At 44.7% G+C, this 15,814-nt stretch overlaps 1 protein-coding gene across 10 annotated transcripts in view; it reads left to right on the plus strand.

Moving 5' to 3' along the window:
* Window positions 1-15,814, plus strand: part of FAM227B (family with sequence similarity 227 member B) — a 1,159,103-nt gene that overhangs the window by 126,632 nt on the left and 1,016,657 nt on the right. For all 10 annotated transcript variants that reach the window (XM_063926021.1, XM_063926018.1, XM_063926017.1 and 7 more), the window contains one exon: window positions 14,936-14,994. In XM_063926021.1, coding sequence (XP_063782091.1) covers window positions 14,936-14,994 — 59 coding nt within the window. The remainder of the gene's footprint in view (window positions 1-14,935; window positions 14,995-15,814) is intronic.

The following is a 15,814-nucleotide window of genomic DNA, read 5'->3' on the forward strand; positions in this document are numbered from 1 at the left end:
CACTGATGGGTGCAGGGCGCTGGGGGGGGCGCCCTGAGCAGCAATATAAACACCTTGACTGGCAAATCGTCACAATATATAGTCCCAGGGCTATATATGTGATAAATTACCCCTGCCAGAATTCCTGAAAAAAGCGGGAGAAAAGTCAGCCGAAAAAGGGGCGGGGCTAACTCCCTCAGCACACTGGCGCCATTTTTTCTTCACAGTGCAGCTGGAAGACAGCTCCCCAGGCTCTCCCCTGTAGTTTTCAGGCTCAAAGGGTTAAAAAGAGAGGGGGGGCACTAAATTTAGGCGCAATATGTGCATACAAGCAGCTATTGGGGGAAAAATCACTCAGTTATAGTGTTAATCCCTGCATTATATAGCGCTCTGGTGTGTGCTGGCATACTCTCTCTCTGTCTCCCCAAAGGACTTTGTGGGGTCCTGTCCTCAGTCAGAGCATTCCCTGTGTGTGTGCGGTGTGTCGGAACGGCTGTGTCGACATGTTGGATGAGGAAGGTTATGTGGAGGCGGAGCAGAGGCCGATAAATGGGATGTCGCCCCCTGTGGGGCCGACATCAGAGTGGATGGATAGGTGGAAGGTATTAACCGACAATGTCAACTCCTTACATAAAAGGCTGGATGACGTAACAGCTGTGGGACAGCCGGCTACTCAGCCCACGCCTGCCCAGGCGTCTCAAAGGCCATCAGGGGCTCAAAAAAACGCCTGTTACCTCAGATGGCAGACACAGATGTCGACACGGAGTTTGACTCCAGTGTCGACGAGATTGAGACATATACACAATCCACTAGGAACATCCGTTGCATGATCTCGGCAATGAAAAATGTGTTACACATTTCTGACATGAACCCAAGTACCACATAAAAGGGGTTTTATGTTTGGGGAGAAAAAGCAGCCAGTGTTTTGTTCCCCCATCAGATGAGTGAATGAAGTGTGTAAAGAAGCGTGGGTTCCCCCGATAAGAAACTGGTAATTTCTAAAAAGTTACTGATGGCGTACCCTTTCCCGCCAGAGGATAGGTCATGTTGGGAGATATCCTCTAGGGTGGATAAGGCGCTCACACGTTTGTCAAAAAAGGTGGCACTGCCATCTTAGGATACGGCCACTTTGAAGGAGCCTGCTGATAAAAAGCAGGAGGCTATCCTGAAGTCTGTATATACACACTCCGGTACTATACTGAGACCTGCAATTGCCTCAGCATGAATAGTGCTGCTGCAGCGTGGTCTGATACCCTGTCAATATTAATACCCTAGACAGAGATAATATTTTGCGAACATAGAGCATATTAAAGACGTGGTCTTATATATGAGGGATGCACAGAGGGATATTTGCCGGCTGGCATCCAGAATTAAAGGCAATGTCCATTCTGCCAGGAGGGTATTAGAGACCCGGCAGTGGACAGGTGATGCTGACTTTAAAAGGCACATGGATATTCTGCCTTATAAGGGTGAGGAATTGTTTGGGGATGGTCTCTGGGACCTCGTATCCACAGCAACAGCTGGGAAGAAAAATTTTTACCTCAGGTTTCCTCACAGCCTAAGAAAGCACCGTATTTTCAGGTACAGTCCTTTCGGCTTCAGAAAAGCAAGCGGGTCAAAGGCGCTTCCTTTCTGCACAGAGACAAGGGAAGAAGGAAAAAGCTGCACCAGACAGCCAGTTCCTAGGATCAAAAATCTTCCCCCGCTTCCTCTGAGTCCACCGCATGACGCTGGGGCTCCACAGGTGGAGACAGGTGCTGTGGGGGCGCGTCTCGGGAACTTCAGGGACCAGTGGGCTTGCCCACAGGTGGATCCCTAGGTTCTGCAAGTAGTATCACAGGGATACAAGCTGGAGTTCGAGGCGACTCCCCCTCGCCGTTACCTCACATCAGCCTTGCCTGCTGCCCTCGGAGAAAGGGAGGTAGTACTGGCGGCAATTCACAAGCTGTACTTCCAGCAGGTGAAATCAAGGTACCCCTCCTTCAACAAGGCCGGGGTTACTATTCCAAAATGTTTGTGGTACCGAAACCAGACGGTTCGGTGAGACCCATTCTAAAATTGAACTCCTTGAACACTTATATACGAAGGTTCAAGTTCAAAATGGAATCGCTCAGGGCGATTATTGCAAGCCTGGAGAATTTCATGGTATCACTGGACATCAAGGATGCTTACCTGCATGTCCCTATTTACCCTCCTCACCAGGAGTACCTCAAAATTGTGGTACAGGTTTGTCATTACCAATTCCAGACGTTGCCGTTGGTCTGTCCCCGGCACCGAGGGTATATACCAAGGTAATGGCCGAAATAATTATCCCGTACTTGGACGATCTCCTTATAAAGGCGAGGTCCAGGGAGCAGTTGTTCGTCGGAGTAGCACTATCTCGGGAAGTGCTACAACAGCACGGCTGGATTCTGAATATTCCAAAGTCGCAGCTGGTTCCTACGACGCGTCTACTGTTCCTGGGTATGGTTCTGGACACAGAACAAGAAAAAAGGGTTTCTCCCGGAGGAGAAGTCCAAAGAGTTGTCGTCTCTAGACAGAGACCTCCTAATACAAATACAGGTGTCGGTGCATCAATGCACGCGAGCCCTGGGAAAGATGGTAGCTTCTTACGAAGAAATTCCATTCACATATATTGGTAGATGCTCAATTAGCTTAGTGATATCATTCAGGTGCTTGAAAGGGAGGGGTATTTCTAAGCAAGAAAAAAAAGCCATTTGTTTCCCCCAGCACCCTGAATCATAACCGTAACTAGATATAAATTCCACATGATAACAGAATTCAGAGATCTTCGTTACACATATTTGCGCAAATGTGTGAATAAGCCCCAAAGCCGCATCAAGGCGTCTCTGTATATTTGGGGTCCCTAGCGCTATATCTAGGTGCATGGTGTGGCACCCCAAAACACCAGCATAAGCCAGAAAGCACAGCGTAGCATACCAGTGAAAAAACTATAGTGTTAATAAATTAGTGTTTAGGAAGCCGAAGCTATAGAGAAAGTGATACAAAATGAAATGCAATTAAAATAGAGAAATAGTGTTAAGAAATTAATAAGTGAAAAGTGTTAATGGAATGTAAAGGTATGCCACACTAAGGCCATCCAGCTCAGCCAGTCCAGAGGCACCACACCTCACACCTCCATTACCCCAATCTGGGTCTAGGATTAACCAGCAAGGAGCCACATGATAATGGCTCCTTACTACAATATGTCTAAGCTAAGAGCTACCTACCTTGGAGCAACCCCATAATGCTCCCTGTGGCATGTCAGGGCCTACACCTCCTCCTAATGCAGACACCTCTCTGCCTCTCACAACAAACACATATATTGGTAGATGCTCAATTAGCTTAGTGATATCATTCAGGTGCTTGAAAGGGAGGGGTATTTCTAAGCAAGAAAAAAAGCCATTTGTTTCCCCCAGCACCCTGAATCATAACCGTAACTAGATATAAATTCCACATGATAACAGAATTCAGAGATCTTCGTTACACATATTTGCGCAAATGTGTGAATAAGCCCCAAAGCCGCATCAAGGCGTCTCTGTATATTTGGGGTCCCTAGCGCTATATCTAGGTGCACGGTGTGGCACCCCAAAACACCAGCATAAGCCAGAAAGCACAGCGTAGCATACCAGTGAAAAAACTATAGTGTTAATAAATTAGTGTTTAGGAAGCCGAAGCTATAGAGAAAGTGATACAAAATGAAATGCAATTAAAATAGAGAAATAGTGTTAAGAAATTAATAAGTGAAAAGTGTTAATGGAATGTAAAGGTATGCCACACTAAGGCCATCCAGCTCAGCCAGTCCAGAGGCACCACACCTCACACCTCCATTACCCCAATCTGGGTCTAGGATTAACCAGCAAGGAGCCACATGATAATGGCTCCTTACTACAATATGTCTAAGCTAAGAGCTACCTACCTTGGAGCAACCCCATAATGCTCCCTGTGGCATGTCAGGGCCTACACCTCCTCCTAATGCAGACACCTCTCTGCCTCTCACAACAAACACATATATTGGTAGATGCTCAATTAGCTTAGTGATATCATTCAGGTGCTTGAAAGGGAGGGGTATTTCTAAGCAAGAAAAAAAGCCATTTGTTTCCCCCAGCACCCTGAATCATAACCGTAACTAGATATAAATTCCACATGATAACAGAATTCAGAGATCTTCGTTACACATATTTGCGCAAATGTGTGAATAAGCCCCAAAGCCGCATCAAGGCGTCTCTGTATATTTGGGGTCCCTAGCGCTATATCTAGGTGCATGGTGTGGCACCCCAAAACACCAGCATAAGCCAGAAAGCACAGCGTAGCATACCAGTGAAAAAACTATAGTGTTAATAAATTAGTGTTTAGGAAGCCGAAGCTATAGAGAAAGTGATACAAAATGAAATGCAATTAAAATAGAGAAATAGTGTTAAGAAATTAATAAGTGAAAAGTGTTAATGGAATGTAAAGGTATGCCACACTAAGGCCATCCAGCTCAGCCAGTCCAGAGGCACCACACCTCACACCTCCATTACCCCAATCTGGGTCTAGGATTAACCAGCAAGGAGCCACATGATAATGGCTCCTTACTACAATATGTCTAAGCTAAGAGCTACCTACCTTGGAGCAACCCCATAATGCTCCCTGTGGCATGTCAGGGCCTACACCTCCTCCTAATGCAGACACCTCTCTGCCTCTCACAACAAACACATATATTGGTAGATGCTCAATTAGCTTAGTGATATCATTCAGGTGCTTGAAAGGGAGGGGTATTTCTAAGCAAGAAAAAAAGCCATTTGTTTCCCCCAGCACCCTGAATCATAACCGTAACTAGATATAAATTCCACATGATAACAGAATTCAGAGATCTTCGTTACACATATTTGCGCAAATGTGTGAATAAGCCCCAAAGCCGCATCAAGGCGTCTCTGTATATTTGGGGTCCCTAGCGCTATATCTAGATGCATGGTGTGGCACCCCAAAACACCAGCATAAGCCAGAAAGCACAGCGTAGCATACCAGTGAAAAAACTATAGTGTTAATAAATTAGTGTTTAGGAAGCCGAAGCTATAGAGAAAGTGATACAAAATGAAATGCAATTAAAATAGAGAAATAGTGTTAAGAAATTAATAAGTGAAAAGTGTTAATGGAATGTAAAGGTATGCCACACTAAGGCCATCCAGCTCAGCCAGTCCAGAGGCACCACACCTGAGGAGGTGTGGTGCCTCTGGACTGGCTGAGCTGGATGGCCTTAGTGTGGCATACCTTTACATTCCATTAACACTTTTCACTTATTAATTTCTTAACACTATTTCTCTATTTTAATTGCATTTCATTTTGTATCACTTTCTCTATAGCTTCGGCTTCCTAAACACTAATTTATTAACACTATAGTTTTTTCACTGGTATGCTACGCTGTGCTTTCTGGCTTATGCTGGTGTTTTGGGGTGCCACACCATGCACCTAGATATAGCGCTAGGGACCCCAAATATACAGAGACGCCTTGATGCGGCTTTGGGGCTTATTCACACATTTGCGCAAATATGTGTAACGAAGATCTCTGAATTCTGTTATCATGTGGAATTTATATCTAGTTACGGTTATGATTCAGGGTGCTGGGGGAAACAAATGGCTTTTTTTCTTGCTTAGAAATACCCCTCCCTTTCAAGCACCTGAATGATATCACTAAGCTAATTGAGCATCTACCAATATATGTGTTTGTTGTGAGAGGCAGAGAGGTGTCTGCATTAGGAGGAGGTGTAGGCCCTGACATGCCACAGGGAGCATTATGGGGTTGCTCCAAGGTAGGTAGCTCTTAGCTTAGACATATTGTAGTAAGGAGCCATTATCATGTGGCTCCTTGCTGGTTAATCCTAGACCCAGATTGGGGTAATGGAGGTGTGAGGTGTGGTGCCTCTGGACTGGCTGAGCTGGATGGCCTTAGTGTGGCATACCTTTACATTCCATTAACACTTTTCACTTATTAATTTCTTAACACTATTTCTCTATTTTAATTGCATTTCATTTTGTATCACTTTCTCTATAGCTTCGGCTTCCTAAACACTAATTTATTAACACTATAGTTTTTTCACTGGTATGCTACGCTGTGCTTTCTGGCTTATGCTGGTGTTTTGGGGTGCCACACCATGCACCTAGATATAGCGCTAGGGACCCCAAATATACAGAGACGCCTTGATGCGGCTTTGGGGCTTATTCACACATTTGCGCAAATATGTGTAACGAAGATCTCTGAATTCTGTTATCATGTGGAATTTATATCTAGTTACGGTTATGATTCAGGGTGCTGGGGGAAACAAATGGCTTTTTTTCTTGCGAAGAAATTCCATTCGCCAGGTCCCATGCAAGGATTTTCCAGTGGGATCTGTTGGACAAGTGGTCCGGGTCGCATCTTCAGATGCATCGGCGGATAACCCTGTCTCCAAGGGCCAGGGTGTCGCTGTTGTGGTGGCTGCAGAGTGCTCATCTTCTAGAGGGCCGCAGATTCGGCATACAGGACTGGGTCCTGGTGACCACGGATGCCAGCCTTCGAGGCTGGGGGGGCAGTCACACAGGGAAGAAACTTCCAAGGGCTATGGACAAGTCAGGAGACTTCCCTACACATAAATATTCTGGAACTAAGGGCCATTTACAATGCCCTAAGTCAGGCTAGACCCCTGCTTCAACACCGGCCGGTGCTGATCCAGTCAGACAACATCACGGCGGTCGCTCATGAAAACCGACAGGGCGGCACAAGAAGCAGGATGGCGATGGCAGAAGCCACAAGGATTCTCCGATGGGCGGAAAATCATGTGTTAACACTGTCAGCAGTGTTCATTCCCGGAGTGGACAACTGGGAAGCAGACTTTCTCAGCAGACACGACCTCCACCCGGGAGAATGGGGACTTCATCCAGAAGTCTTCCAAATGATTGTACACCGTTGGGAAAGGCCACAGGTGGACATGATGGCGTCCCGCCTCAACAAAAAGCTAAAAAGATATTGCGCCAGGTCAAGGGACCCTCAGGCGATAGCTGTGGACGCTCTGGTAACACCGTGGGTGTACCAGTCTGTGTATGTGTTCCCTTCTCTGCCTCTCATACCCAGGGTAATGAGAATAATAAGAAGGAGAGGAGTAAGAACCATACTCATTGTTCCGGATTGGCCAAGAAGAGCTTGGTACCCAGAACTCCAAGAAATGATCTCAGAGGACCCATGGCCTCTGCCGCTCAGACAGGACCTGCTGCAGCAGGGGGCCTGTCTGTTCCAAGACGTACCGCGGCTGCGTTTGACGGCATGGCGGTTGAACGCCGGATCCTGAAGGAAAAGGGCATTCCGGAGGAAGTTATCCCTACGCTAATTAAAGCTAGGAAAGAAGTTAGCGCAAACCATTATCACCGCATATGGCGGAAATATGTTGCGTGCTGTGAGGCCAGGAAGGCCCCAACGGAGGAATTTCAGCTAGGTCGATTTCTGCACTTCCTACAGTCAGGGGTGACTATGGGCCTAAAATTGGGTTCCATTAAGGTCCAGATTTCGGCTCTATCGATTTTCTTCCAAAATAGAACTGGCTTCACTGCCTGAAGTTCAGACTTTTGTTAAGGGAGTGCTGCATATTCAGCCCCCGTTTGTGCCTCCAGTGTGCTAATTAGTACACTAGAAGAACATGCTGTACAGAGATACTACGGACAGTGATTTGGCATCCACGAACTTAGGGAGGAGCTTTTATCTCTCTCCATTATACTTAGAAAGATTACAATGGAGAGAGATTAAAGCTCCTCCCTAAGTTCGTGGATGCCAAATCACTGTCCTTAGTATCTCTGTACAGTATGTTCTACTAGTGTACTAATTAGCACGAACAGCTTGTAATGTACAGTGGCAAGTGTAATTTTTCTAAGTATAATGGAGAGAGATAAAAACTCCTCCCTATGTTCCTGGATGTCAAATTACCATGCTTAGCATTTCTGTACAGTATTTCCTATCTAGCCAGAAACCCTGCATCCTGTGCAAGCTAGGCGGACAACTGGAGGGGACCCGAAACACGGTTGCTTCCCGTTTCCCTTTCCAGTGTCACATAAACTAGTGATTGATCTGCCCCGAAAGCCAAGAGTCTCCTCTTTTGTATGGTACCAGTCCTGAGTCTCTGGGACACCCAGAACCAGAGATATCAGTACGCAAAGTGGACCCATTTTCCCATAGACTATAATGGGCCCGTTAATTCAAACCCACCATGGGTTCCGACGCTTGCCATGAGCCTTGTGGGGGTCATAGAAACTTGGGGTTGGTACCCTCCGGTAGCTAATTGTCTCCCCTTCCATACCAACCTAGCGATGAAGGCTCCCACCTCCCACGCTGAGAGTCCCAAAGTGCCAACCTTTTTTTTTATATGTTCCCGTGACATTCACTTTATTTTATTTTTTTCTTTGTTATACATTCAATGAAAGGGTGCACACAGGTTTCACATAAATCAAAGTAAATCTGCAGCAGCGATTCATTCCGCTATATACAAATACACAGCGGTAATGAGTATAAATTAGTGTATTCTACCGCAACTAACTGAGCAACACAGTACTGTAGATCGTCGGCATTTGTGTATTGTACCTAACCTGAATTCCCTCCCTGTCCACTGCATGACCTGTGCAGGCTCCCAGGGGGGAAGGGCGATGGGGGTATGGAGAGGTGGTGGAAAATACCGTGCTCTTGAAATACAAGTATTAGCGTCCGAGTCCCCTAAGGCATAAACCAACACCAATGGGAAGGAAGTGCCCACCTTTTTTTTAATGTGTTCCTGTAACATTCACTTTATTATTATTTTTTTTCTTTGTTATACATTCAATGGAAGGGTGCACACAGGCTTCACATAAATCAGAGTGGGCGGGGGATTTTCCTACATACAGTAGTATACTGTTGCACATGTCTTGTAACCTGATCGGAACTCCCTCCCTGTCTACTGCATGTACTTTGCAGGCTCCCAGGGGGGAAGGGGAAAGTGGGATGGGGGTAGGGCGAGGCAGTGGAAAATACCGTGTTCAAAGAAAAGGCATAATTAAAACCATGGGGAACTTTGCTGTGTATCGTTATGTGCATTGACCTCGCTTATCCCTATCACCCCTGTGTATTTTAGTTAGGGGATTCTGACGCTCCTTCAGCATTGCCCCGTAGCCTGCAAAATCTGTGCTGTTACTTGCTCCATAGCCGAGTGCCTCCATGGAGCTAGGAGTCACAGGCGGTAGCCATTTCAATTTAGTTTGCCCTTCTATAGAATTGTATGTGTACCGTACAGTGCATAGAACCTTGACAGTAGAAACTCTCCTGCAGCTTTGCCCTGCTTTATGTAAAACTTGTGTTTTGTCAGTTTGCTATGCGATCGAGCCAGGTGTAACGTAATGTGCATAGACCTCACTTATCTCTATCGCCCCTGTGTATTTTGGCTAGGGGATTGTGACGCTCCTTCAGCATTGCACCGTAGCCTGCAAAACTTATACCATCTCTCACTCCATATCCGAGCGCTGCCTGCCACATGGTGGGGGTTCAGGGGCTGTGGCCATTTTGCCAGTGTGCTATGCGATCGAGTCCGGTGTACCGTAATGTGCATAGACCTCACTTGTTCCTATCGCCCCTGTGTATTTTAGCTAGGGGATTGTGACGCTCCTTCAGCATTGCCCCATAGCCTGCAAAATCTGGACTGCTACTTGCTCTGTAGCCTAGGGCCTCCATGGGGCAAGGAGTCATAGGTGGTAGCCATTTCTATTGAGTCTACCCTGCTACAGAATTGTATGTGTACTGTACGGAGCACAGAACCTCAACAGTAGAACCGCTCCTGCAGCTTTGCCCTGGTTTATGTGAATAAAAATAATAATAAGGTTTCTGGAAAAAACGAACATGCATTCGTACTTTAGGAATCGAACCGGGGACTATGAGTATAGGAAGCGGAACACTTCACCACTTCGCCGCAGACAGATGAATAAATCCATTGGTTCTGATTATGCTGTAATGGGGATTAGGACGCTAACATACTGTACAAAATTCCTAATCTCAAGAGGCAATAGTGAACTTCTAACATGTCCATTTGCGACAGTATACACTACTGGTTTTATTTTGTTTTGTCTGTGGTACTTGGACGCTCACATATTCATAAAGTACTGTAGATGGATCATATACTGTATGCTGTACTATTTGCATCTGTACCGTATATACTGCATTAAATAACGCAGCGTAACGAGTATTTACTGTATTAAATAATGCAGCGTAATAAGTATTTACTGTATGCAGCGTAATGAGACGCACTAGTAAAGTAGTCCTTATTATATATTTCAGTATTGTATTTTATGGGAGACCACACGCATGCGCAGTGGTGATTGTAAAAAGCGACATCTGGTGGATGATCACAGGTATTACATGTAAAGGTAATGCCAAACACTCTCCGTGCGATCAGGTACGCCTCTCTGTGACTAGGCGCGCCTCCCTACACCCCGGGACGCTGCGTATGCTCGATCGGGACAAACGCCTCAGCCAGTCAAGATAAAGGTGGCTACATCTGTAGGTTACGATTTTTAAAAAAGAAACCTAAATTGTATGTGATTTTTAGCAATTTTTAGTAAAGGAAACGTGATTTTTAGTAAAGTGTTTCATTACATTGTGCGACTTATCCAGAAGCATGTACAGATCTGTAATAAGAAAATAATTCCTCTCTGGGCGCCGCAAATGAGCTGCACAGGAAAGTACTAAATAGAACACCAATCTATACAACCTTGTAGAAAAAGAAAAAAGTACGATCTCACTTTTGCGCTCAATGTCCAGAAAATTCAGTTTTGCCACAGTGGACCGATGTAGTTCATTCAATATGAAAAAGAAAAAAATGCAACATAGTATAATACTGCATTGAGACCAGATCTTTCACCACTGTGTAATACAGGGAATGGAAATGTGGATATAGTCCCAAAACTGGAAAGTTCAAGCTTCCACCTCTTTTTCAAGGCACCCAACGTGATATGCAGGATTTATGGTGATGGACGCTTACATGTAAGCTTACTTCTGTAAGACGTGATGAAAACTCATAAAGGTTTCTTTTGTTGGCCTTGCGATCACTTCATATAGGTAGATGGACCCCAATATCCCTCGTAACAAATCAAAGCCAGAGATACAATCCAATTAGGACAAGGACACTCTTTATTAGAGTACAAACAAAAGAGTGAACAGAAAAAAAACATACCATGTGGGAAAAGGCAGGATGATGTTAATAGCCAATAGCAATGGGTCCGGATACCAATAGCTATTTATCCCCCACTATGGATGGTCAAATCTGTCACCCACAACAACACACTGTGTCGACGAGTTTCGACGCTATGCAGCGTCTTTTTCAAGATTCACAGTGTGTAATCACTAGAAATACAAGTTGAAATTAGGTCCCACTTGACCAATAATAAACATACAGTGATTCCATATATTTTCTAAAACATACTAACATTGTTATTTAACTCTTTCTAAACAACATTTTTCCTATTTTAAAAACTGATGATATTTACCAACAGTCATAGAAAGTTTTGACTTCATTATAAAACTATTCAAACAAACTTAAGCATCAAACCGGTTACATACCCCTGAAGTGCAGCGTGTCCTGTCTGTTCAGGTAAAGAACAAACATGATTGTAATCATGTGTTTTATATAGGCAATGGTCTGATTGGTGTAAGTTCAATCAACCAATCAGAGTTAGAATAGGCAGATGACTGGCACTTTTATAAGCCAATGTGTATTCACATTCACAGCTGATCGTTAGACCTTTTAATAAATTGCGGGTCATGTGACTCACGTGTCACGTGATAGCCCTGCATAACATGACTGATATGAAATATCAGTCATGTTATGCAGGGCTATCACGTGACACGTGAATCACATGACCCGCAATTTATTAAAAGGTCTAACGATCAGCTGTGAATGTGAATACACATTGGCTTATAAAAGTGCCAGTCATCTGCCTATTCTAACTCTGATTGGTTGATTGAACTTACACCAATCAGACCATTGCCTATATAAAACACATGATTACAATCATGTTTGTTCTTTACCTGAACAGACAGGACACGCTGCACTTCAGGGGTATGTAACCGGTTTGATGCTTAAGTTTGTTTGAATAGTTTTATAATGAAGTCAAAACTTTCTATGACTGTTGGTAAATATCATCAGTTTTTAAAATAGGAAAAATGTTGTTTAGAAAGAGTTAAATAACAATGTTAGTATGTTTTAGAAAATATATGGAATCACTGTATGTTCATTATTGGTCAAGTGGGACCTAATTTCAACTTGTATTTCTAGTGATTACACACTAACGATCAGCTGTGAATGTGAATACACATTGGCTTATAAAAGTGCCAGTCATCTGCCTATTTTAACTCTGATTGGTTGATTGAATTTACACCAATCAGACCATTGCCTATATAAAACACATGGGCCCTCATTCCGAGTTGATCGGTCGCAAGGCGATTTTAGCAGAGTTACACACGCTAAGCCGCCGCCTACTGGGAGTGAATCTTAGCTTCATAAAATTGCGACCGATGTATTCGCAATAATGCGATTACTAACTACTTAGCAGTTTCAGAGTAGCTCCAGACTTACTCTGCCTGTGCGATCATTTCAGTGCTTGTCGTTCCTGGTTGACGTCACAAACACACCCAGCGTTCGCCCAGGCACTCCCACCGTTTCCCCGGCCACTCCTGCGTTTTTTCCGGAAACGGTAGCGTTTTCAGCCACACGCCCCTGAAACGCCGTGTTTCCGCCCAGTAACACCCATTTCCTGTCAATCACATTACGATCGCCGGAGCGAAGAAAAAGCCGTGAGTAAAAATACTTTCTTCATAGTAAAGTTACTTGGCGCAGTCGCAGTGCGAACATTGCGCATGCGTACTAAGCGGATTTTCACTGCGATGCGATGAAAAATACCGAGCGAACAACTCGGAATGAGGGCCTTGATTACAATCATGTTTGTTCTCTACCTGAACAGACAGGACACGCTGCACTCCAGGGGTATGTAACTGGTTTGATGCTTAAGTTTGTTTGAATAGTTTTATAATGAAGTCAAAACTTTCTATGACTGTTGGTAAATATCATCAGTTTTTAAAATAGGAAAATGTTGTTTAGAAAGAGTTAAATAACAATGTCAGTATGTTTTAGAAAATATATGGAATCACTGTATGTTTATTATTGGTCAAGTGGGACCTAATTTCAACTTGTATTTCTAGTGATTACACACTGTGAATCTTGAAAAAGACGCTGCATAGCGTCGAAACGCGTCGACACAGTGTGTTGTTGTGGGTGACAGATTTGACTATCCATAGTGGGGGATAAATAGCTATTGGTATCCGGACCCATTGCTATTGGCTATTAACATCATCCTGCCTTTTCCCACATGGTATGGTTTTTTTCTGTTCACTCTTTTGTTTGTACTCTAATAAAGAGTGTCCTTGTCCTAATTGGATTGTATCTCTGGCTTTGATTTGTTACGAGGGATATTGGGGTCCATCTACCTATATGAAGTGATCGCAAGGCCAACAAAAGAAACCTTTATGAGTTTTCATCACGTCTTACAGAAGTAAGCTTACATGTAAGCGTCCATCACCATAAATCCTGCATATCACGTTGGGTGCCTTGAAAAAGAGGTGGAAGCTTGAACTTTCCAGTTTTGGGACTATGGCCCTCATTCCGAGTTGTTCGCTCGGAGTTTTTCATTGCATCGCAGTGAGAATTCTCTTAGTGCGCATGCGCAATGTTCGCACTGCGACTGCGCCAAGTAACTTTACTATGAAGAAAGTAAGTTTACTCACGGCATTTTCATCGCTCCGACGTTCGCATTGTGATTGACAGGAAATGGGTGTTACTGGGCGGATGCATGGCGTTTTAGGGGCGTGTGGCAGGAAACGCTACCGTTTCCGGAAAAAACGCAGGTGTGGCCGGAGAAACGGTGGGAGTGCCTGGGCGAACGCTGGGTGTGTTTATGACGTCAGCCAGGAACGAAAAGCACTGAACTGATCGCACAGGCAGAGTAAGTCTGAAGCTACTCAGAAACTGCTATCTCGTTTGTAATCGCAATATTGCGCCTACGTCGGTCGCAATTTTAAGAAGCTAAGATTCACTCCCAGTAGGCGGCGGCTTAGCGTGTGTAACTCTGCTACATTCGCCTTGCGAGCGAACAACTCGGAATGAGGGCCAATATCCACATTTCCATTCCCTGTATTACACAGTGGTGAAAGATCTGGTCTCAATGCAGTATTATACTATGTTGCATTTTTTTCTTTTTCATATTGAATGAACTACATCAGTCCACTGTGGCAAAACTGAATTTTATGTACAGATCTGTGCTTGCTTCTGTCTGTAAAAGTAAAGAAAGAGTTAACATAAGTAAAAAAAAAAAAAAAAGACGTACAGTCCCCTCCTAAGCATAACCAGCCCCAGGCTCTTTGAGCTGGTCCTGTTTGCTAAAATACAGGGGGAAAAATTACTAGGGGTTCCCAATATTTGAACAACCAGCACCGGGCTCTTGGACCAGCCCTGGTTTCAAACATATGGGGGAAGGGGGTAACGTAGGGGTACCCTGTATTTTTGGAAACAGCATCGGGCTCCACTAGCCAAGGAGGTAATGCTGCAGCCAGGGGAAACTTTTATGTTGGTCCCTGCGGCCGTAGCATCACCCTACCCCCGGGGTTCCCTTTGAGAGTGGGGACCCACCCAATATATGGGTCACCCCCTCCAGACACTGAGGCCCGAGGTTGTCCCCTGCACCTGTGGGTGGTGGGTGCCGGGCTGATAGCCATTGCGTAAAATGGAGGACAAATATTGTCTTTACCTGTGGAACTACAGGTCCCAGAAAGCATGCTATACTTGGAGAACCACAAGTACCAGCATGCACCCTGCATGCTTCCTTATTTTCTTATTTACCTGGAGTTACTGTAATTAATTTTTTTTTTCTTTACTGTTTCCAGCCTTCTTTACCGAAATTGATATTGCTGAGCTCTCTCAGAAAGCACAAGAAAAAATGAAGGTATGAAACTACTCACTGTTTAAAATAATGTGAAAATCATTTTATAAAGAAACAAAACAAAACACAGCTGTAGTAGCATTAACTTTGTTAGTATAATCTTTCTTTATTATGGAAGTTGCACACTCTGTAAAGGACATCTACAAGATGCAAAAGTACAGTGTGTGCCTGGCATTTGAGAAAGTTGTGGTGGTGGGGCAAGGTTTACCGCTCTGATGGGTTACCCACAACTGTTTTCTCCCAGCAAAATGACTTTAATTGTTTGCTAACTATTAAGTCTCAGAGATCAGGTGTTATCCCTATGTTTATAATGGGATGCATTTTCATCTTCCAATTGCACCTCTGCATGAAAGAGCATTATACTGTAATTTAATTAATTCAGTAAAGCCTAAAACTCTCCAGTATCTCATAATTAATAGAGGGGCTAATTCAGTAAGGATAGCAAATTCTGCTAATCAGCAGAGTTTGCTATCCTTTTGCTCGCATGTTGGGGGCTGCCAATCGCTGGGCAAGGCCGCCCAGCATACTGACTAGCGCATCCCCCCCTTTGACAAGCAGAAATTGCGATCGCTTCACAATTTCTACTTGTCAGCAGAAATTAAAGATAACTCCTGCGGCCGCAGGAGTCCTGGCGCCATTTTACCTGTCGAGGCGGCTGCATTTGACGTCACGCAGCCGCCACGACCACTCCCCAGGTATGCCCCCGTTCGCGCCGCACACCGTCCGGGTCGCCTCGCAACGCTCCATCTCCTCCCTGGAAACAGAGCGTTGCTGCCCCCCCCCACGACTGCCTCTGCCTGATTGACAGGCAGAGGCGAACGCA

The sequence above is a fragment of the Pseudophryne corroboree genome, chromosome 6 (genome assembly GCF_028390025.1).
Source record: "Pseudophryne corroboree isolate aPseCor3 chromosome 6, aPseCor3.hap2, whole genome shotgun sequence".
Lineage (NCBI taxonomy): Eukaryota > Metazoa > Chordata > Amphibia > Anura > Myobatrachidae > Pseudophryne > Pseudophryne corroboree.